General features: G+C 40.3%; 2 protein-coding genes across 5 annotated transcripts in view; one reads left to right on the forward strand and one right to left on the reverse strand.

The window, feature by feature from the left end:
* The window catches only part of SENP5 (SUMO specific peptidase 5), a 52,230-nt gene extending 37,161 nt beyond the window's left edge, over positions 1-15,069 (forward strand). For 2 of the 4 annotated variants that reach the window (XM_032406821.1, XM_032406824.1), the window contains exons 7-10: positions 6,497-6,634; positions 9,347-9,430; positions 10,913-10,963; positions 11,839-15,069. In XM_032406821.1, the coding sequence (XP_032262712.1) occupies positions 6,497-6,634; positions 9,347-9,430; positions 10,913-10,963; positions 11,839-11,949 (384 nt within the window). In that variant the 3' untranslated portion in view covers positions 11,950-15,069. Of the gene's footprint in view, positions 1-6,496; positions 6,635-9,286; positions 9,431-10,912; positions 10,964-11,838 lie in introns of those variants that run through there. The other 2 variants (XM_032406822.1, XM_032406823.1) reach the window with 2 other exon arrangements.
* A 1,192-nt stretch (positions 15,070-16,261) lies between these two features.
* Positions 16,262-24,080, reverse strand: NCBP2 (nuclear cap binding protein subunit 2). Its single transcript, XM_032406825.1, has 4 exons — positions 23,913-24,080; positions 19,994-20,175; positions 17,610-17,748; positions 16,262-16,739 (listed from the first exon to the last, which is right to left on the reverse strand). The coding sequence occupies exons 1-4, from the start codon at positions 23,988-23,990 to the stop codon at positions 16,668-16,670; spliced, it is 471 nt and encodes a 156-aa protein (XP_032262716.1). The 5' UTR covers positions 23,991-24,080; the 3' UTR covers positions 16,262-16,667.
* Between the last annotated feature and the right edge of the window lie 22 nt (positions 24,081-24,102).

The raw sequence follows: 24,102 nt of genomic DNA on the forward strand, positions 1-24,102 counted from the left end.
GTAATTTCAACTTTCAAGTCGTATTATTTAAGAAATACATCTCATAAGGCTGTAGCTGCCATAAATAGATTCCTCAGAGGGATCTGGGCAAAGTTAATTGAAAATCTTCTGGAAAGGATTCACCATTCTAGATGCCATTAAGAACATTTGTGATTCATGGGAAAAGGTCAAAATGGAAACATAAACAGGAGTTTGGAATACGTTTATTCCAACTCTCATGGATGACTTTGAGGGGTTCAAGACGTTAGTGGAAGAACTAACCACAGATGTGGGGAAAATAGCAAGAGAAGTAGAATTAGAAGTGGAGCCTGAATGGGGCACCTGGGTGGTGTGGTCAGTTAAGCGTCTAGCTCTTGGCTTTGGCCCAGGTCATGATCTCAGGGTCATGAGATTGAGCCCCACATCTGGCTCTGTGCTTAGTGCAGAGTCTGCTTCAGACTCTCTGCCTCTGCCCCTCCCCCCACTTGTACTACTTCTCTCAAATAAATAAAATCTTAAAAAAAAAAAAAAGTGGAGCCTGAAGATACGACTGAATTGCTGCAATCTCATGATAAAACAGAAGAGGAGTTGCTGCCCTTTTTTTTTTTTTTAAAAGATTTTATTTGAGACAGAGGGAACATAATTGGGGGACGGGCAGAGGGAGAATCAGGCTCCCTGCTGAGCAGGGAGCCCGATGGAGGGCTCCATCCCAGGACCCCGGGATCACAACCTGAGCCGAAGGCAGATGCTTAACTGACTGAACCACCCAGGCGTCCTGAGGAGTTGCTTCTTATGGATGAGCAAAGAAAGTGGTTTCTTGAGATGGAATCTACTTTTGGTGAAGATGCTGTGAAAACTGCTGAAATGACGACAATGGATTTACAGTATTACACCTAGTTGATAAAGCAGCAGCAGGGTTTGAGAGAATTGACTCCAGTTCCGAAAGAAGTTCTGTGGGTAAATGCTATCAAGTAGCATCGCATGCTACAGAGGAATTGTTTGTGAAAGGAAGATTCTATCGATGCTGTAATCTTCACTGTTATCCAATTTTAAGAAATTGCCATAGCCACTCAACGTTCAGTACACTGCCATCTTGATCAGTCAGGAGCCATCAACATTGAGGCAAGACCCTCCCCAGCAAAAAGATTACGGCTCGCTGAAAGCGAGTTAGCACTGATGATGGTTGGCATTTTTAGCAGTATTTTTTAATTGAAATATAATTTATTTAGATATAATACTGCATACTTAATAGACTGCAGTTTGTGTAAACAAGTTTTACATGTACTGGGAAACCAAAAAACTCATTTGACTCACTTTATTTCAGTGGTCTGTAACTGAACCCAAAATATCTCTGAGGTATGCCCGTATATGCTGTATATAACAAACATAAAATGAACAAGAAAGGTTGGAAATAAAGTGACAGTTAAAGAGGTACTAGGTAAATGTAAACCAAAAGAAAGGAGTGGTAAACAAAAAGAAGGAGTGGCAGTATCAGGAACAGATGAGGTAGATATTAAGGTAAAAGGTAAACTGTGTGATAAAATTTCAATATATAGAAATATAACAAAATTACAGAAGGAGACCTTGATAAAATAGTGATAGCAGGAGACCTGTCATAGTGGGACAGATGAGGCTGACATAAAATAAAATCATAAGTAAAAATAATACAACCAGTACTACATTTGGTTTAATAGATATATACTAGATTTTGTAAAAATTGATCATGCATTTGGCCACATAGAAAATTATTACCTATGTTATTCTTTGATCACAGTTCAGTCAAAAATAATAAAGGTGGCCAAAAAAATCTTAACAATCTGAAAATTTTACAGATATGCATATTACTGAATATAAAACACTTGGATCTAAAAATTAAAAAAAGGAAATTATATACCAACTGTCTAAAAAGGGATGGAAAGGGGGAACACATCTTACCAAGCACTGTGGAACATAATAAAAGCTGGTTTGAGAAGAAAGTTAATGGCCATAAATGCCTTTATCATTAAAGAAAAAATGAAAAATAGAAGAATTAAATACTCACTAAATTAGATTACATCAAGATAAATTACAGAATGACCAAGGATTTGAATGCGACAAAAATAAATAAAACAGGGCGCCTGGGTGGCTCAGTCGTTAAGCGTCTGCCTTTGGCTCAGGTCATGATCCCAGGGTCCTGGGATCAAGCCCCGCATCAGGCTCCCTGCTCCGCGGGAAGCCTGCTTCTCCCTGTCCCACTCCCCCTGCTTGTGTTCCCTCTCTCGCTGTGTCTCTCTTTGTCAAATAAATAAAATCTTTTAAAAATAAATAAATAAAGTACTAAGAAAATCCATAAAAGAACTTTAAAAAATAATCTCAGGGTAGCTAAGTCTATTCTGTGTACAACTTAAAAGTTTAAAAAGAAAAATGAATTCAGTTACATAACAAGAAAAATAACTGTATTTAAAATAGGAGCAGTGTAGGGGCGCCTGGGCGGCTCAGTTGATTAAGCATCCCACTCTTGATTTCAGCTTAGGTCATGATCTCAGGGTTGTGAGATCAAGTCCCGTGGTCAGGCTCTGTGCTGGGTGTGGAGCTTGCTTAAGATTCTCTCCCCCTGCCCCCAGTCAGCGTGCGCATGCTTGCTCTCTCTCAAAAAAATGAAAACCCAAATGGAAAATAGCAAGGTAAATAGACAAACTGGAAACAAAATTGCCATTAATGTCACAGAACTAATTTTCTTAATATATAAAGGGTTTATACAAATGGGTAAGACAAAGACTCCACCAACTAAATAGAAAAATGGATGGGTGAGGGGCGCCTGGGTGGCTCAGTCGTTAAGCGTCTGCCTTCGGCTCAGGTCATGATCCCAGGGTCCTGGGATCGAGTCCCACATCGGGCTCCCTGCTCAGCGGGAAGCCTGCTTCTCCCTCTCCCACTCGCCCTGCTTGTGTTCCCTCTCTCGCTGTGTCTTTCTCTGTCAAATGAAATCTTTAAAAAAAAAAAAAAATGGATGGGTGATATGAATGAAAAGATTTGTAGTAAAGAGAGGCTTATTACTGTTCTGGATATAAATCCTTTGTGAGGTCTAGATTTTGTGATTTCTCTCTGTGGCTTTTCTACTTATTTTAACCATGTGTTTTGGTAAAGATCTTTAATTTTGAGGATTTCTCCATATGGATATCCAGTTGTTCCAATGTCATTTGCATTGAAAAGACTTCTCTTTCCTAGTTTAGTTGCTTTGGCACCATGGTATAAAGTCAACTGACCACACATATATATATATGGGTCTATTTCTGCACTGTATGTTCTCTTCCATTGATCTCTCTGTTCTTAATGCTAATACCACACTGTCTTGATTACTGTATCTTTATAGTAGGTCTTGAAATCAGTAAGTTGGCCAGCTTTATCCTTTTTCCAGAATGGTTTGGGAATTCTGGGTCCTTTGCATTTTCATGTAAATTTTAGAATTAGTTGTCAGTCTATGTTTTTTAAATCTGCTGGATTATGATTGGGATTGTGTTTATATGTTCATTTGGGGAGGATAGACATCTTAGCACTGTTAAATCTTCTAGTCCATGTGGTATATGTTGCCTTTATTTTGGCTCTTTAATTTTTCTCAGCAATATCTTGTAATTCTTAGGATACAGGTCTTACACATTTTTAAAAAATATAACCCTAAGGACTTCGTATTTCTGAAATTTCTATGAACAGAATTTTTAAAATGTTATCTTCTGGTTTGCTGTGAATTGACCTCATATCCATTGACCTTACCAGACTCACTCATTCTAGGAGCTTTTTTCCTTTTTTAAGATTTATTTTAGAGCATGTATACGTGTTGGGGGAGGGGCAGAGGGAGAAGGAGAGAGAGAGAATCTCAAGCAGATTCTCTGCTGAGCACGGAGCCCCACGCAGAGCTCAGTCCCACAACCATAAGATCATGACCTGAGCTGAAATCAAGAGTCATCCCTTTAACCAACTGAGCCATTCAGGTGCTCTTCTTCTAGGAGCTTTTTTGTAGATGTTAGATTTTCATAGATAATCATGTCTGTAAGTAGTGTTTTATTTCTTCCATTCTAAACTGTATGCCATTTTTTTCTTGCCTTATTGCACTGGCTGGGACTTTGCCTTGTTCTCAATCTTAGGAGAAAAGCATTCAGTCTTTCCCTACTATTTATGATGTCAGTCATAGGGTTGCTGTTGTTGGTTTTTTTAAAGATTCATTTATTTATTTTAAGAGAGCACTCGTGAGTGGGGGGAGGGGCAGAGGGAGAGAATCCCCACTGAGTGCAGAGGCCAGCTCAGGGCGCAATCCCACGACCCAAGAGATCATGACCTGAGCCGAAACCAAGAGTCAGACACTCAACTGACTGAGCCACCCAGGCACCTCTGTAGGGTTTTTTTTGTAGATACTCTTTATCAGGTTAAAGAAGTTTTGCTCTTATTTCTAGTTTGCTGAGAGTTTTTAGTCCTAAATGGATGTTGAGTTTTATCAAATGCTTTTCCTGCATCCAAGGAGATGTTCCCATGGTTTTTCATCTTTATTCCTTAAATGGAACCCAGAGTGAAGGAACAGCATCAATCTTGAGACATTAACAGTCTCAGGGCCACATGATGACTCTTGAAGTTTCAGCTTGATCATGACGTAAGTTCACTTCTGTTTACAGAGCATGGGTTAAAGCAAATCACATGACAGGACTACATTCTTCACCTGGGAGGGAGAGTGAAGCTACATAACATCAGGCAGTTCTGTGTACTCCTTTTATAGGGAGGGCAATAAATAATTGGTATCTTCCACATATATCACACCCTTAATTATATGTATAAAGTGTGTGTGTTGGGGGAGCTGGGTGGCTTAGTCGGTTAAGCGTCCGACTCTTGGTCTCGGCTCAGGTCATGATCTCAGGGGTCATGAGATCAGGCTCCACGTTGGGCTCTGTGCTCGGCACAGAGTCTGCTTGAGATTCTCCCTTTCCCTCTGCCCCTCACCCCACTCATGTTCTCACGCATGCTCTCTCTCAAATAAAATCTTAGAGGAAAAAAAAAGTTGAGAAAATGTATTAAAAAGAAAAATAATCTGGAAAGATACACACTGAAGTGTATTTTTTCTGTATTTCCTAATTTTTATTTAAAAATTTTTTTAATTAAAATTTCTTTTTGAGAAGAATGTAAATTTGGTCTCATTTAATAATGTATTTTAGATGTGATTCCTTGTTTTAGATACTCACAATTTATGCATTGGAAAGGACCAGCTGTCCTCATATTTCCTTCCGTCCACGCCACTTCTCAGGTTTATGGATGCAGAAATTGGAAAAGTAGAACTGCTAAAGTGCTTTGCTCCAAGATCATGTTGACTAGTAGAAGATTCATCTAGAGCAGGACATTATCTAAATAATCAGAAAGCAAGGAAGGCTTGAGAAATACCTTCTAAGAATCTGATGTAGTTCAAAATAGTCTTGTGTTGTTTTAACCGAAGGAATCAGTAAAAACAAAAAACAAAAAAACTCTCAAAAAATACCTGAAAAAAATTTATTCAGTTTTTTACAGATGTTTATTGAGCACCTACTACTTTATCATCCAATCCACAACTGGGATTCTGAGTGGAAGAGTAAATATTTCTAGATTGTAAAGGATGTGTAAAGAATTATTAAGGATATTTTTCTTAATTTCAACATCTGGGAGACCGGAGGTAGTGATAATGGTAGTAGTTAAGATTCACTGGCTACATATAATGTGTGAAAGCAGTTTTATGCATCTTATATGTATTATCACTCTCAACAGCTTCATAAGGTAGATACTGTTATCTGTAGTTTATAGTTGAGGAAATCAAGGCACAAAGAAACTACAGAAATTGCCAAAGTCATCTTGCCAGTAAGTGGAGGAGGCACAATTTGAACTTGACCAGACTTACTTCTGAGCCCATGATCTTAACTATATGGAGTCTATAAAAAGAAGGCTTATGGTCTGTGCTATTTTCTAATACCATGATTCCTTTTTTTTTTTTTTAAGATTTTATTTATTTATTTGACAGAGAGAGAGAGACAGCTAGAGAAGTAACACAAGTGGGGGGAGTGGGAGAGGGAGAAGCAGGCTCCTGGCTGAGCAGGGAGCCCGACGTGGGGCTTGATCCCAGGACCCTGGGATCATGATCTGAGCCGAAGGCAGATGCTTAATGACTGAGCCACCCAGGCGCCCCGCATGATTCCTTTTTAAATAAGAATTGAGTCAAGATCAAATATGTACACAAGAAAATTAAGCATAAAAATAAGAAGCTAAGTAATGTTAACTACTTGAAAAGGTGTATGTACAGGTGTATCAGGTTAAATTCGAAATGATGCTTTCTAGATCTTCAGTTTTCTTACTGTGTATTATGGCCTAGTAGTTACAAGCATGGGCTTTAGATTCAGACCTGGGTTCAACACTTGTTTTTTTAAATGGCCGTGGGCAGGTCAAAGGTCAGTAAATGGAAGCTGCTGCCATTGTTGTTTTGGATAGTCTGTGGTGATGGCTGCATTTCTTTCTTCTTCTTTTTTTTAATCAGGTGGATTTGTTTAAAAAGAGTCTTCTGTTGATTCCTATTCACCTGGAAGTCCACTGGTCTCTCATTACCGTGACACTCTCTAATCGAATTATTTCATTTTATGATTCCCAAGGCATTCATTTTAAGTTTTGTGTAGAGGTAAGTTAATATACTGCCTGTATTTTTTCATTTATCTTGTGATCAAATAGTATCTTAGAACAGCAAAAGTCAGTCTCATAGAGGATCAGTTTCTGTCATGCAAACCCTCTAAAATGTTGGCAGGGAAAAGACTACTACAAGAGGAATCCCCAGGTTGGAGGAGGTAGCTGTCTGTGATCTGGATCCCCCCTCTGAGATACATGCCCTATTTGGATTTTGTTACATATTTTCCTGCCTTCCCATAAAGCTACATTTTGAATGTGGACAGAAATCATTTTCTTTGGTTTCTCTTAGAGCTAAAATTGGCTTTTATCTTCAAAATAACTCATGCAGAATGAATTATAATCAAGAGAATCCGCTGGTAAAATATGAGAGCTCAATTAATGGGAGTTCAGCAAGATGGTGGGAGGCAAAGCAAGAAAAAAATCAATAGGTTTCCTGGTTTTCTTTCACTAGCAAGGACCAGTTAGGAAATTTAGCTGAAAACAGAAGATTCCATTTTCAAAAGCAACAAAGATGTAAACTGCCCAGGAGTATACCCTCGCAAAAATTGTGGAAGTTGTTTAAGATGAAAACTCTATTTAAAGGAACTCTGAGCAGATGGAAAGATAGGTAGACTCAGTATTGGAAAGAGATCAATTCTCCTCAAACTAATATATACCCATTTGTCCTAATTAATTTCCCAAGAGGATTTTGAATGAAACCTGATAAGCTCATCCTAAAATCCATATTGCAGAATTCATGGCATGAACAGTGAAGGAAGGAATCCTTGGTCTACTAGGTATCAAACCGTAACACACAGTTTTAATAATTAAAACCGTATTTATATTGGCTTAGGAATAGACAAATAGATTGGTGGAACAGCACGAGAATCTAGCAATAATTCGTGTATATGAGGGAACCTGGTATATGATAAAATTGGGGAAAGACAGGCTATTCAATATATGCCATTGTGAGAAGCAGCTGTCTATTTGGAAAAGTAAAATACAGTTCCTTCATACTATTTATAAAAACAAATTCCACATAAAAATTCCTAAATATAAAACGCAAAACTGTAAAAGTTAGGATAAAACACAGAAGATGTTAAGTTCTTGGATTAGGGAAGGATTTCCTACATAGAACCATAAAAGCAAAAAAAGACATAAAAGATCAGGCTGATAAATTGGACCATATCATAATTTAAAACTTCTGTATGTCATAAAATTCAAAGATAAGGGTAGACCCGGAGAAAATGTTTGTGACATAGATAATAATCACTACCCAGAATATATAAAGAACTCCTACAAATGAATAAAAGGATTTAATAGAAATGGACAAACGTTTAAGTAATTTTTAGGAAAAATGCCAATAACCTTTCAACACATGGAGAGATGCTCAGTCTTACCAGAAATACGGGAAATGCAAATTAAAACTACGTTAGGGCTCCATCTTTTGCCTATTAGGCAAGTTTGATGGTATTCAAGTGTTTATGTGGGTATAAGGAAACCAGCTTTCATATTTTCTGATGGAGTGTATGAATTAATAAAGCAAGCCACTTGGGGGAATTGAAATTCTGATCAGTTCTAAGTGTCTTATAAATTTATAAAAGATGTATGTCCTAGGGGCGTCTGGCTAGCTCAAGTCAGTGGAGTATGCACTCTTCATCTCAGGGTCATGAGTTCAAGCCCCATGTTGGGCATGGAGCCTACTTAAAAAAAAAAAAAAAGAAAAGAAAAGGTGTATCCTATTGCACACCAGTTGTTTCTTGATATCTACTCCATAAAAATGCTTGTGTATGTATGTGCACAGTGATAGGGCATACAACCAGGATGTTCACTGCAGCATTACTGATGGTAAAAAGTCAAAACCACCTAAATTTAGCTCTACCAACAGAATAGCTAAATACACTATAGTATATTCATACTATTAAACTGACCATAGCAGTTAAAAAAATATATAGTAGATTTCCATGTCCTAACATGGAAAGATCTCCGAGACATAATGGGTTTTAAAAGGCAAGTTGCAGAATGATACGGTAGAATACGTGTGCGTACATGCATGTGTGCATAAACACACAGTTGTATATATAAATATACTTCTACTCCACCTTCAGGGGGGTTAGTTTAAGTCCTGTAATCTTTGACTTCACCCTTAGATGCAGAGAGAGATAGGCATGGATGTAGAGGGCATAAGGGGAAGTTTGAAACTCTGATAGGCTTCGTTCTGGTAGAGATTTCAGCAGTGGACTTGACTGTATTTAGTATCCAGAATGGGTTTCAGTAGAACTTTCTAGAAACTGCATGATACCTTTACCTGCAGCCCTCAAAATACAGAGGACATCTAAGGCTGGGAATGTTTTTCATTTAGTTCCAGTTACTGATTTCTGCCATGGGTTCCTTCTCTGTATTGAGCATTGGCAGTAATCAAGACTTTCTGTTTTGCCAATATTTATTTAAATTTCAAATTCAGGAAGTTGGCTTACTGCTGGAAAAGGCTGACCATCTTATAAAAAGTTCTAATTAAAACATATATGGGTGTCCACAGCCTATAGAAGGTCTGAGTCACTATGAACTGAAAGGTCAGAAATAAAGTTCAGCTTTAAACTCTTTAATGCAGACTTTGCCCAATGGTGGGGCCACAGCCTCCTCCTTTGCTTCTGTCTGCTGTGGGCAGGTTCCATTTTTCACCAACTGATGGAACACAGCATCTGTGTTGTGGTTTCTTTTTAACCAGAATATAAGAAAGTATTTGCTGACTGAAGCCAGAGAAAAAAATAGACCTGAATTTCTTCAGGGTTGGCAGACTGCTGTTACAAAGGTAAGTATGTGATAAAAATGAAAACTCAGGCATGTCAAGGGGATGGAATCATCTTAGGGGTGGGTGTCTTTAAGAAGCATTTTAAGACTGATGATGGAGATAACCAGTGAGAGTCTGGAGGCTGCAAGGAAGCAGCTGAGAATAAACCTCTGTTTAGTATTGACCATCTAGCCGCTTAGTTTCCCAGTGCTTGTGGGGAACAAATTTACTCATTTCATCCTTGGGGCAGGGGCAGCTGCTACTGATATGGTTGCCATATTGGGGGGAAAAAATAGATATGTAACTTTTTTCTTTTGGTGGCACCTGCCTCTTGCGTCTTTATTTCCAGATGACCCACATAGACCCAGAGAAATGCTGAAATGACCATTTGGATCCACTAAGGGAGGAAGTGCACTAGGCTTCTTACCAGGCATTTGGGGAAGACAGTGCCTTGAGTGTTTCAGTCTGAAAGCAACACTATGTTTGCCCTATAGATACTCAGGCTATATGTGGGGCAGAGTGCCCAGGCACGGCTTCTCCTTGCTGTCACAGATACCAGTGTCTTAAATTTTAGGGTCACTGCTTTATTGTTTTCAAAGTGTTTTTGCATGTGTGATCTCATCTGATCCTTACAACCTGTGAGGTAGGCAGGTTGGTCATTTAGGGATGAGCATCATCTTTATTCTGTAGATAAGAAAACTGAAGCGTAGGTGTGACCTTCCCTAAAGGCCATCAGAACTATTGAGAGTCAGGTCCTTGATCTCAGGTCTGTCTGGAATACTGAACACAGTCTTAGAGGCAGAATCTTGAAACAAACTTTAAGCCAAACCCAAAAGCACCAGATTTATTTGTTCATCCTTGACCTGTCCCAAATGCTAAGGTTTAAATAAACTAAGCATAAATTTTCTTTTACTAACCTAGTCTTTTAGTTTAAACCAGAATTGGACTTGTAAATTTTCTACACTTACCCAACTAGAATATCCAGGTAGTCTAAATGTAATCAGGATCTTTCATACTCCCACTCTAGGCAGAATACATAACCAGTTCTTTTGGAAACCTACTGCTTATCTTTATGATTTCTTTCAAAGAGTAAGAGTTGTGTAGGAGGAGATGAAAAGTGGAGACTGCTAAGCAGGATTGTTAGTAAGTATTCAGAGTCCAGGCATATGCTTTTTGATCCACAATTCCATTTTGATTCCATTGTCAATAATCTGATAGTAAAACTAGTTATCCAAATGGAATTTTTAAAATAGGATTTTGATTTCCTATTTCTCCCATTTAGGCAAAATGTTCTATAAGTTACAGTTGGTTGCTTGCTCTTTTGATGTGGCTAGATGCCTCCATAAAATCCCATACTTTAAATACCAGAGGTACATACCAGTCCACCAGCTGTCTTGGACAGAGATGGATTTCTTGTCTCTTGCTCATTTTTCCATAAAAACAAATTATCTGAAGACAAGTACTTGGGTTTTATTTTAATGATCATTTTGTTTTTCTCTTTAGTGTATTCCGCAACAGAAAAATGACAGTGACTGTGGAGTCTTTGTGCTCCAGGTAAAGAAATCTGTTTTTCCAGAATTTAGGATGTGTGAATTAAATTTGTTGGGCTTAGACAGATGGGAGCTCCTGTGGTATGTACCTGGCACTAGGAACAGGTAACAGGATTTCCTCCTTCCCTTCCTTTGTTGATGGGGAGCTGTAGTTTCTGCATTTTCAGATGTTATCATTAGAAGCACCACCTTCTAAAGCCAAGAATGAACAACTGGTATCCAGCTCTTATCAGAGGTTATTAGTAAGGCACAATAGAGACTGACCTGTATCTGTATTGTAGACCCTTGGCATTTGCAGAATTAACTATATTTTTTTAACCATTGGCAAGTGGTCTTTAACCACAGAGTAAAAAACTAATTACATTTTTATAAAAAAGGGCCACATTCAAAAACTGCTTTCTCCTGCTGTGGGTTCCGTTAGTGGTCTTAACGGGCTACTGAAAATTCTGTTAGACATTATACTTACAAAGGAAATCGTATATAATTCATGAGCTTAGAGATTTGCAGAGATCATGAAAGATGGGCTCATTCCTCTGACTCATTAATGTCTGGGGTTTGTAAACAAACTCAGGTTCCCACTTAAAGACCATGTTAGATCTAGCTGCCCTCTCCGCACATTACACCTTTAGAATAATTGGAGCCTCTTCATCAGTTTCTGCCTTTCACATATTGTGTGGGCAAAGAGGGGAGACCCCAAGCGATATACTTACTGGGAAAGGTGACTATAATTTGGAGGTAAATGTTTTAAAGCAATGTGTTTTACAACCAAACTTTAAAATGCTGCCTTAGACCCTATTCTGTTAGGTCTGCATCTGGGAAAATACACTGGGCTGCTTCCTAGCTCCACATGCCACTTATGTGTTTCTGGGACCTTTGCAGTACTGCAAGTGCCTCGCCTTAGAGCAGCCTTTCCAGTTTTCCCAAGAGGACATGCCCCGAGTGCGGAAGAGGATTTACAAGGAGCTATGTGAGTGCCGGCTCATGGACTGAAACTCAGCAGGGACTCTGGGAGGTCTGACCAAGTTGAAGCAGATGGTTTGTTACTTGAATCTCCAAACACTTATTTGAATTTTTATAGATATTTCAGATCAGTGGTGTTGGGCCACTATTGTTACCTCAAATTTGTTTTTTGCCCTATTCATTTCTCTAGCTACCGTATACTATTTTTTAATGTTCAGTTTGGTTTTATTTTTAATTTTATGGATTCCGTGTGTTTCCCCCATATTTAATATTTATTATCCAAACGCATGCATATAGACAGAGCATGCAGTGCAGAGTATTTAAAAAAAAAAAAAAAAAAAAAGCCTAGTAGATTTGGTGCGGCTTTTGAAACTTAGACGTGAACTGAATACAGGTTTAAAATTTAATCCCAGAACCTAAAAGCACAGGATGTTTTCAATACAACCTAACTCTGAGAATGATAGTTGTTCCCTGGGGCGTAAAGGGTAGCTAGGAGTGGTGGTTTTGACAAAGCCAGTCCTGTTTTACCTGCTGCACCTTTCACTGACTTCCCTCTCCAAGTGAGTCTTGCCGAGTTGCGTTCCTTTTGAAGGGTGAGAAGAAAGTGGCCAAACCTGACTGGGGTGTTCTGTTTTTAGAGGCACACTTATAAAGAGCAGTGCCTACTCTGGGAGGAGTGGATGAAGGTGTGAGAAAAAGACAACTTTGGGGGTCCAGTTATATTAACACATGAGAAATTTCGATCTTGGCTTTAAGAAGAATTATAAACAAATTCCTAGATCTTATAAAGGCTTTTGCTGGAACACTGAATTCTCTGGATTTTTGGTTTTGGCCCATTAAAAATGTTAATATCCATTAAACTAGTGGTCAAACACATGAGAATTCAGCCTTTCTAAGTACTTTACAAGTTGTGGTTATCCTTGTGTGATCTCCCATATGGAAGAAATTCAGATTTGCCAAACACCTTTCTTTTTCCAAGGGTGTTTAAAATATTAAATCTTCAAAACTGAAGACTGACCAGGTCTTTTGCAGATGGGTGGGGAGGAGAGAAGAGGAAGGGTAACAAGACTTGACTGCACAGGAGCATAGCAGATGTTGAGTTTTTTTGCTCTTAACCTCTAGTGATCTCAGCAGCATGTGGGGCTCCACATTTTGTCCTTTGCTTAGCTGCATTAGGATTAAAGTAATGGATCTTACATCTTTATTCTAGCCTTTTGTGATAATTGAAAGGAAGGGGAATCCAGAAAGATGCATGTTAAATTACCCAATTATCTTCTGAACTGGGGCAGAAAAAAACACAAAGGTGTGTGTAAGAATCTCAGAAGCTTACACAGAATACCAAGTTAATGATAGAAGATGCTTGGCATTATGCTGGTTAGGTGTGGGGTATTGAAAATAAAAAGCTAAAACGTGCAGTTTAACTTGGCCAGAAGGCGAGGTTGCCAGCAGTTGAGGGTAGAGTCCCAACATGTTTACACGCAGGGTCCCCACCCCCCAGACATTCTAAGCACCAACACCAAGTGTTTACGTTGTAAAGAGCCCCGGCACTCTCCAGAGCCCTCTGGACTTACTGTAAAACCAGGTCAGTATTTCTTACTGAGATCAGAGGCACTTTATGCTGCTACAGTTAGGGTTATGTCAGCATTAGCAAAGATGGCCGTTTAAGTGGGGAGGGCATGTTCTTGAGGTTTTCCTACATGATTACGCAAACGTGAGATTTTTTCAGATCTGCATGTAAGACATTTGCTTAACTTTTGCGGGGAGGAGGGAGGTAGTTATACAAAGTAGCCAGTATAACTAGGCTGTGGATTCACAATATCTTAAACTTTAGAACTCCAGCTCACCTCCTCACCGACAGAACGAGGCATGTAGAAAAGACACACACAACTGTGTTCTGAATCTTCACGCCCAAAACTTGAGTTGCCATTTCCTCCAGTCTGAGAAATGGTCACCCTCTGAGGCAAGCAGGGGTGTGCATAGGTGACTAAAGCGAACTGTCCAAGGCCAGCTTCCCTTTCACTTCCAGTTTAATAAGGCAGCTTGAGGTGCATTGTCCAGCATGCTTTTGCCTAAATGTCAAATATTTTACGAATCTGGTTCAAAATGTTTCTCTGTTCATGAAACTTGGTTTTAGCACACATAGTCGCTTTTCCCCCTATTCTTGTGACTAGGTGTGAACCTCTGTTTAGTCCAAGCCCTACATCAGAAGGGCCTTTGTCCTCATGTTTGCAATAATTTCTTCCTTGCAACAAAGACATTTTTGAAATGTAGTCTGGGCTGCTGGTGGAAGAGGCAGGCATTGTTTTATTGTCACTAGCTTGGCACTGAATTGTTTGGGTGCCCACAAGGTGGGCAGCCCTTATGCTTTGGGGGTTGAGTGCAGGCCTTGTACAAACTAAAAGCTGCTTACGATGTGCCTTCAAGCTGTGCCCAGTCCTGTCCATCAACAAACTTACTAGTCTGTAGTTATTTCTTTCCAGTGATTTGTCCTTATGTTAAATCTGTAGCAATGAATGTAGATTTAATTCAACTTTTAGTTGAGTTCTCTTAAGAAAGGGGACCTCTTAAGGAAGGGAAAAGCAGCAGTTGCTGCCAAAAGTCCCCAAATCACTTTTTGGTTTTGCATCGTATTTTCTACTTATCACTGAATATGAGTGACACCGGTCATGCTGGATTCATAGTTGGAACAGAACAACAGCCCTAACTGGGACACAGCCAGCACTAGTCTAGAGCTGCCCTTTTTCTCTGCAGTTTTGGTTCACTGCTTCCCTGGGTTAGAAGTGCTGACTGGGAGAGCTCTGGGTGAATCAGACCCTTCAAGCGTGTTAATAGTGTGAACTGAATATACTGACTACCTGCTCTGCTTAATTATGTTAAGAAACTGAACTAATCAGCAGTTGTAAAGCACCTGCTTTTCTTATGTGTGAGGCTCTGCCTCCTGGCCTATAGATAATTAAGACCTAGGGACTATACCATCAGAGAAGTGCTAATTGTATTTGGGTGTTACAGAAACAGCCTAGATAAGCTGTTCACTTAAATGGTACCTTTTGGTCAGAAAAAGAATTTATTTAAAGATTGTGATCATGTAAAATTACTCAAACCTTCTAGCAAAAATATTTTTTTGAAAAATAAACTAAATGCCTTTATAAATGTGTGTTCTCTCGAATAACATGTACTGTTTGGTGAGTAGTTTCTCAAAGGGATGCTCTTGTCAGGACAAGGCTCATTTATGAACAGTGACCAGCAGCCTACCCTTAAATAACACCACCCAACAGAGTTTTCTGCAATGATGGCAGTGTTCTCTGAGCATAGCTAGTGGCTACCGTGTCAGGTAACTGTCAAATCAAAATGGACATGCGCAAATTCACCTCACTCACGGATAGTCCAGAGTACGAGTTCCAGTGTCACTGCTGTATAGGTGAGGCAGTGGGCAGAGACAAAAGATAACCTGGTCTGACAATGCAAACAGGAACCACGGTCTGTGGTTTTAAGGCCTGTAGAAATCTGAGTTCTATTTTACTACAGAATTCTAAAATACATTAATTCAAACTACAGTGTAAAAGAAATTTTCAAAATGATTATGTCCTCATTAAACATCTGCAAATGGTTCTTTCCTAAGCACTTAGAACTAGTTATAGCTCTTAATCCAAATAATCAGCTTGAACTTAATGAGAGAACCTGTACTTACTGTAATGTGAAAGATGTTCACATTGAGATACTTCAGCCCCAACTTTCAAAAACTCTAGTGGAAGTTAGGAGATACTCTGTTGCTAGATGAAAAAATTTCACTTATGTAAGGGAAAATTATATTAGACTAAGTTTAATGAGCAACAGTTGATATATATTAGAGAAATCACCTTGTGCCTTACAAATGCAAAATAAATTTGTAGACCCCCTTCACCACAGAGACTACCAGCTCACTATACAGGCTCTGAAGCTCGGTAAGCACAATTAGCGGAAAAAACAAGACAGACTTCAAATGAAAATTGGCTGAAACACGTTTCCTGTGGGAAGCAATTCTGATTTTTCTTGGTAAGTGTTCTCTTGATTTTTCAAGCTCTTTTTTAAACCCAGTCCATTCCTGAGATCACTCTGAGAATGAATCTTTAAGTAGAACACATCTTTTGAAAAATGTATACAGTAAATACTAGTCAAGTCTTAATACATAAAGCACATAAACTGGTGGTATCTCCTAGGACAGTCTAAGGCTTACTTTTGCATCAACAATTTAGGGAGTTCCCTTGACTCCTCTAAGTTTGCCTTTAGAGATTAGAACTCAACACAGAAAACAAACTCAGTTGTCAAACATCTTACTAATTCAGAACAATACAACATAGCAAAACCCCATTTATTACATTTTTATTTCCTGCAAACTTAAAATTTTTGAGGCCCCAATGAAGACCACGAACCTATTATCAATTTTTAAAATTTTCCAACTTCCTAAAAAAAGTGTGGTGTTTTGGGCTGATAAATCAAATCTGTTGCCACAGAACACAAATTCTGACCTGGTGACATAAAATCATTCCAGCAACCTGACGTATGGCCAAGATTCTAAGACTACAGAATAAAGGCATTCTTTTGGATTCTGTCCTTTAATAGTTTTCAAAGGACAACCATGAAATGGCTTCGAGCTCAGTAGAGACCTTGATCAAAGCATGTTAAAAGTGGGCAGGTTTGCAGACCTTGGGTAATGCATGGCAAATTCAACAGGCCAAAGGAGTGAGTTTTCATGATGGGGCTCTCACCACTCACTGGTTTTGGGCCAGTTTTCCATAGCCGCCTCTCCCAGCATCATAGTCCTGCCGATACTCATCTCGTACCTTAATTGAAAAGAACATAAGTTACATTATAGAGGAGATTGGTGTAATGAATATGCCTCCCACAAACACATCAGCAGGCAAAAACTGTTCAGCCTTTTCAGGTGTCATAATGTGAACATTCAAGCAGGACCTAACATTTTTTTGAGCAACGGATGTAAAGCTCAACTGCCTTGCAAAATTAAGATTACGTGGGGCGCCTGGGTGGCTCAGTCGTTAAGCGTCTGCCTTTGGCTCAGGTCGTGATCCCGGGGTCCTGGGATCGAGCCCCGCATCGGGCTCCCTGCTCAGCAGGAAGCCTGCTTCTCCCTCCCCACCCTGCTAGTGCTATCTCTCTCTCTCAAATAAATAAAATCTTAAAAAAAAAAAAAAAATTATGTAATGGTTTTGTTTGCTTACTTAATTAATAAAACTCTACACCCAACATGGGGCTTGAACTCGTGACCCCGAGATTGAGAGTCACATGCTCTACCATCTGAGCCAGCCAGGCGCCCCTGCCTATGTTTTTTTTTTTTTTTTTTTTAAACCAAACATCATGCTCATACTCAACAGCATTCAAAAGTAGCATATTCCAAAAAATAAGTACTTAAGCTATTTAAAAATTAAAAACTTAAAATTTATTTCAATGCATTTTCCTTTTGTTCTAGACACAGGTACAAAATGCCCCTAGCAGAAGTCCAATAATGGTTGCTTGTGAAAATGTATAGAATCTATAATTTACCAATCCTAATGGGTAGTTTTCAGAGTCACTTCAAGCGAACGGTTATAGGCACAAAATTATTTTCTAAAAGAGCAAACACAAAGTCACAAAGCCCTTGTCACTAGGACTGAGATACCAGGCAAAGACTGAGCCAAGAGAACCTTCCTGCATACCTGGCCCCCAGATCGCCCACGGCCATACTGCCTTCCCTCCTTAAAGCCTGCGTCCCAGTCTGTGCGAATGATCCGGTCATCCAGACGAGTTCCGTTTATGTACCTCATGGCATTTTCTGCATCTGCTCTTGAATAGTATCTTAAGTGTAAGTATTAAGGAACACTATATAGCATTTCTCCAAACATTTTTGGAAATACAGAAAACAACATCTAAATGAAGCTGAGTTGTTAAGAAAGAGTACAAAAACAAATCCAACCAGATGGATTTCAAAGATAGTAATTTGGTTTGCACAAGCCTGTTTGAGGTTGGTCCAGAAGCACTTAGAGAGTCAACTATGATTTATCCAAGGCTACTGATCGTGATTTCCTAGATAATCCTGCTGATAATTATTTGGTCCCATTGTCCCCATATTTTGGTTTGTAAAGTATAAATATGTTCAGTGCAGGTTTAGAGCACAAAATGCACGCTTCTTACCCAAGGAAACAAAAGCATCCAAATTTGGAACTGTATATTCAACCTTAATAAAAAGAGAAGGTTACAGTGCATATGGAATTGCCATTGCATTTCATTAGAAGGAAAGACTCAGTATCCTATTACTCAGGTTAGGTGTTCCCAAACCTATTTAATCAGATCCACTCAATCTACCTTTGGAGTGATATTAAAATCTATAAGCAATTATCATTAGGTGGGTTCAGGGAAATGCTGAACTCTACTGTCTTCAATTACACAGGTGGGGAAGCACTTGCTGAAATTCCAGTGTCCAACACCTACACGATGCCTAGCACATAATGGACATTCAGTAATTTTTTGCTGGATGAATGACATGATAAAAGGGCAAAGTGAGAAAAAACAGTGGCAATGGCAGCCTCTCTTGGCAATCATCTGCTATTATGATTGTGGATCTCTGACACACACGACAAATGCAGAAGCATTCAGTTCTCAGAGACTGAGTATTACCTACAAGGTGAACTTGCTTTGTGTCTTCTCGTTCTCCCTGTACCCTCTGAACTTTGATGCTATTGGCACCTGAGGCGGATGTAAAATCTGGGCACTCTTGTCCCTCGTGTCTGAAGGGGATGGAAGAAGCTTGTAGAGCCCAGAACTCAGACCCCAAAATCCAAAGTTTGGAATAGGTTCGAAAGTAGGGCTTCTAGTTCAAGCTAACAGAGTAAGCACATTTCTCATTTCCTTTTCAAGACCCCATTAAAATGACAGAAAAGATATATACAGCCAAAGAACAGAAGAGGCCCTCAGCAAACTAGAGGTTCAAGAAAGTGAAGGAAAAGTGCTAATGGATGAAACAAAGTCACAGTTTGAAATATTCTTGAAGGGGCTTAAAGGAGACAGCAAATAGGGTTTAATTAAAGGTCTGTATGTGGGAAGATGACCTGCTAGCAGGAAGGCATTTAAACCCAGGCAAATAAAAACAGAACGACAGAGTTTTGAACAAACCAACTGGAGGAACCCTATAGGGCAGTGTCTTTGATGTTAGTAAGTCAAAATAAAATCCCTTTTCATTCTGGCATTTAGGAAACCCACATTTACCAAAGGCGGGGCAGCAACTTGAGAGTTGCCTGGGCCCACAAAGTTAGCCTTCTTTTCCCTAATTATGTCTGGGAACCTAGGGATCACCAGATATTTAAGGAAAATTTACAGCATAAATACAACCCACCCTCCCCCCCAGAAAAGAAAAAAAATTCCCCAGTAATTTGGGGCACAAACAAAATTTTTTGAAACATGTTAGATGAGGTCTGGGAAATTTCTCAGAAAATAAGACAAAGTGACCAAAAAAGAAAATGTTAGGAGAAAAAAACCCCAAGCAAAAAATCCAGGAGGTCCAATATTTACAGAATTTTCAGGGAGACGATAGTTTGGTTTTGACCTTATATAAAATCAAGCTATATACATCTACATAATGAAATACTATACAGCCATTTAAAAAAGACCTATGTGTGCTAACATAAAACAATCTCCAAGGTGGGGAAAAAGTAGTACATTCAGTATGCTACCGTGCATCCACAGGATCACTGCTGGAAAGATACCCAAGAGACTGGTAACTGTCTGGGTTTGGAACAGTACAGAGATTTTATTTTCCCTATACCCTTTGTACTTTTGTAAACACCATGAGCATATATTTTCAAAAGATTGTTTCTTAAAGAATCAATTCTAAACAAAGCATGGATTTCAGAACAGAATGTAAATGTTAGCAGCTTTTACAACACAAGAGGGTGGACACACTGGGCAGAAGGTAAGAGCTAGATGAAGGAAGGAGAGGTAAAGTACAGGGATGCTAATTACTGGATGGCCTCACTCATTTTTTTAAACTAGCCACTCTTGGCCCCACCCTCACCCAACAGCTACACCAGACACACAGGAAGGATACTCCACAAAGCAGAACCCACATGCTGTTTTCTTCATCTTATCCAGGCCCATAATGATTTTCTTTATGTCACCACTTTTGCTGAAGAGTTCATAGATTTGTTCTTCAGTTGTGTAAAAGGAAAGATTTCCAACATACAATGTACAGCTCTTCTTCAGTAATTTTTCCTGTTCTTCATTGTCACCCTGGAATGTCAAATAGAGAAAAAGTTCAGCAACACAATCTAAGAAGAGTCCTCCTTAAATAGCATTCCCAAGTATGGCAAAAACTGTCATTAATTCTAATTTGGGAATCAGCTTCTCTCGTCAACCCAGTCTACCACAAATCCCTTGCCAGAGAAAGAGAGAGAGACAGGTGTTCAGATTCTGTGACGCACTTCTGCAGGTCCAGACTGCCTTCAGGAGACAGCCACAGCTTAAGGGTCATGTTGCATTAGCCTTCCTCCTGTGCCATACTGTCATGCAGATGGCATGCCTTTTCTCCGCACGCTCCATATCCTCAGCACTGGAACCTTCTCCCGTTGCTTGAATTTAACTTCCGCATCTTGAACCAATATACTAGAAAGGACTTTTTTGTACTGAAAAATAAATGGATTTTCAGAGATAGGGTATCCCTTATAATAATCCCATAGAGAATGTTCAAAACAACTGCTTAGATGGTTTACATGCTCATATATTTTTCTGAGTTTAGGAGAAAATGTAGTGATCACTAAAAATGAGAGATTATGGTTGGTTTGTTTTTTTTATAAAAAGGTTCCCTTACCTTTTATTTTTTTTTAATTTACTTATTTTTGTGAGAACAAGAGAGCATGAGAGAGAGAGAGAGCGTGCACAAGTGCACAAAAGCAGGGGAAGGGGCAGAGGGAGAAGCAGGCTCCCCACTGAGCAGGGAGCCCGATGCAGGGCTCGATCCCAGGATCCTGGGATCATGACCTGAGCTGAAGACAGACGCTTAACTCACTGAGCCACCCAGGTGCCCCGAGAACTTATGTTCTTGACAGGCTTCCTAATTTGGAAGACAGGATGAAGCCAGAGACAGGAATATAATTGGGCTTCAGCCAACCTACCTGACAATCCCTGGGGCTCGTCATGGGCTAGATACGGTATTTTACATGCCTGCACAGAAACTAGTTGGTCGTCCTCGGACCTTCTCTTCTGGCCTCCACATTGGGGAGGACAAATGCTAACTAAATAGAACACCTACCCACTGACCTGCTCTCAGGCTCTCAGGTTAAGGCTCTAACATCAACCATACAGTGGTATTCCAGTTTGGAAAGGAGCTGAATAGATCTACACTCAGGCCCCTAGAGCATTTCCCAAGAGACCTCCCTTCTTCATTTACTACTCCATATATAATGCTGATCCAGTTTCCTTCACTCTGAGAACTAGACTTTGCACTACTTGTCTTTGAAAGCTTTGTAGCACAGAGCCCAGACTAACAGGTCTCATGTGATCACATTCAGTGGCAGAATGGAGGGATAGAGAAACCGTCTAAAGGAAATCACAATAAAGGAAAATGATGAAATAAATTATGGTACATCAATAAATAATGTATACGCATATGCACATGCAGTTACAAGGAACATCTCTTGAGACAGTGATGACCATAGTGAAAAAAGGTACAGAGCAATGTGAAGGGTATGCTCCAAAAGAAAAATTTTTTTTAAAGATTGTTTTTTTAATCTACTTATTTTACAGAGAGAGAGAACACAAGCAGGGGAGCGGCAGGCAGAGGGAGAGGGAGAAGCAGGCTCCCCACTGTGCAAGGAGCCCGATGCGGGGCTCGATCCCAGGACCCTGAGATCATGACCTGAGTCGAAGGCAGTTGCTTATCCAACTGAGCCACCCAGGCGCCCCTCCAAAAGAAATTTTTTTTTTTTTAAAGATTTTATTTATTTATTTGACAGACAGCGAAAGAGGGAACACAAGTAAGGGGAGTGGGAGAGGGAGAAGCAGGCTTCCCGCCGAGCAGGGAGCCCGATGTGGGGCTCGATCCCAGGACCCTGGGATCATGACCTGAGTCGAAGGCAGACGCTTAACGACTGAGCCACCCAGGCACCCCCAAAAGAAATTTTTTTTAAAGTGTGAATATAAAGGTCTCATACACAAGAAATAGGCACATGTTCCTCTAGGCAGAATCAAGGGGTCGCAGGTCAGAGACTTCCACGTATGAAATTGCATTTAATTCTCAGAAGTGAATGAGGTAGATCCTAATTTATTAACTTTTACAACTGAGAAGGCAGTTTAGTAACTTGTTCAAGGTCATACTGCTACTCAGTAGTTGTAGCTGGAATCCAAACCCAGTCTCCCCACCACCACCCCCAAACTCAGTCTTATGCCCAATCCCATACTTCCTTGAAAAGTTCACAGGATAAAGAGTCATTCTACATTAAAAACAAGTTTTCAGAACTTTGGAATGAGACATTACATAAAGTAGATTCATCTTATTTATATCCCTGCTGTTAATGATTTATTAAAATTAACCGGGAGGCCTTTTCTTTTTCTTCCCGCTTTTCTCACACATGTAAGTAATCCAAACAGACTATTCCAAACAAACAACCTATAGCTTAAGACAACTGTGGTGTTAAGTCCTTACTTAAGGTATATTAACCTGGATTTCACTCAGAGAACATTAGAAGTTCCTCATGACAGTATCTTACTACTATCTAAATAAAGCTACAGGCCTTAAACTACATAGATGAATAACAGGTTGAAGCCTTTCAGTTTTACTCTCATAGGATGCCTGAAATTCAAGATGGTAATGATGTGGAACTTTCTAAAGTAATGAGAACTGTAGAAGTGATAGAAGTGAAAACCGTGCTTGGCATATAGTAAGCATGTAAAAATGGCTGCCTTAACGAACGAATTTCAGGTCTTCCTCAATTTGGCCTCAAACAAAATTTCCGTTCCCCTACCCCGCTAACACGTTGTACGCACTCTCCACGCCCACCCTCTTCTACACGCGCTCCTCCTTTCCCATCACAAGCCGTCTCCCTTTTCTGAATCCTCACAGGACTCCCTTTCCCCTCACCATTTCTGCTCTAGATTATGATTACTTGCCGCCGTTTACAATCCCTACTGGAAAATTATAAACTCTTAGGGTGCGGAAACCGTCTTCCCTCTCCCTCTAGGACTTAGCAGGTTTAAGCAACAGTACTCAATAAAAGTTACCTAATAATCAGTGGTTGACGAGTGTCGCTCCACCTCGTCCCCAGCTTTGCTGAGACTGAACAGCCTACCTTGAATATTTGCTGCCTTCCCTTTTCCCACATAACCTACAATGACATGGGCCAAACTAAAACCTCCCTCTTCTGAAACCCAGCAGTTCTCTGAACTTGACACCTAGACTCTTAAAGTGCCTAGCTTGGACAGTCCACCTGCCCACTCCGAGGACTCCCTATGGTTGGAGTCAAGGCTCAACTTTGTGTCTCCCAGCCACCGCGTAGAACTCTGTAGGACGGTTCCACTAGACCAAGAAGGAAAGGGCTCCACGCGCCACAGGGCAGATCTAATTTGAAATTAAAAAGTAATACGAAGTATCTGGTTCAGGAAGACGCCCCCTTTCCCCGTACTCCAGGTGTCAAAAGGACACCCCTGCCCCTCATATCACAAAGTCACCTTCCCAAGGCATAGCCTGTGCAAATGCAAGCCACCACTACTACTGCCCCCGGAACCCCTCTGCACTGGCCTGGGAAAGGGAGCAGCTGCAAGGGAATGGGAAAGCGAGCCTCAAATTCTCTACGAGATAAGGGGATTCAGTGGTATCCAAACGCCCTTTCAGCTCCGTTCCCCAGCAGGCACCGGGGCCTCACTTCGCGTTTCGGGAAACCAAAGAACGGAAAACGACACAATGAGACAAGAGCAAGCCGATTCTCAGCGTTCTGGCCCTGGGCCTTCCCTTCTCGCGGCCCGGCCTCCCTCACCCGGAAGTGCTGGTCCCGGTACTGGCTCAGCTCCACGTAGGAGTCGCTGCGCAGCGCCTTCAGAAGGCCGCCGGACATAGTGCAGACAGGTGGACGAAGACACCGCCACTCGAGGAACAACGAGGCTGCCGCGGCGCTGGCGGAAGCGGAAACGAGCGGAAGCGGCTGCAAAAGGTGGGCATCCTGTGGA

This window comes from Phoca vitulina, unplaced genomic scaffold (assembly GCF_004348235.1).
Source record: "Phoca vitulina isolate PV1807 unplaced genomic scaffold, GSC_HSeal_1.0 scaffold8, whole genome shotgun sequence".
Lineage (NCBI taxonomy): Eukaryota > Metazoa > Chordata > Mammalia > Carnivora > Phocidae > Phoca > Phoca vitulina.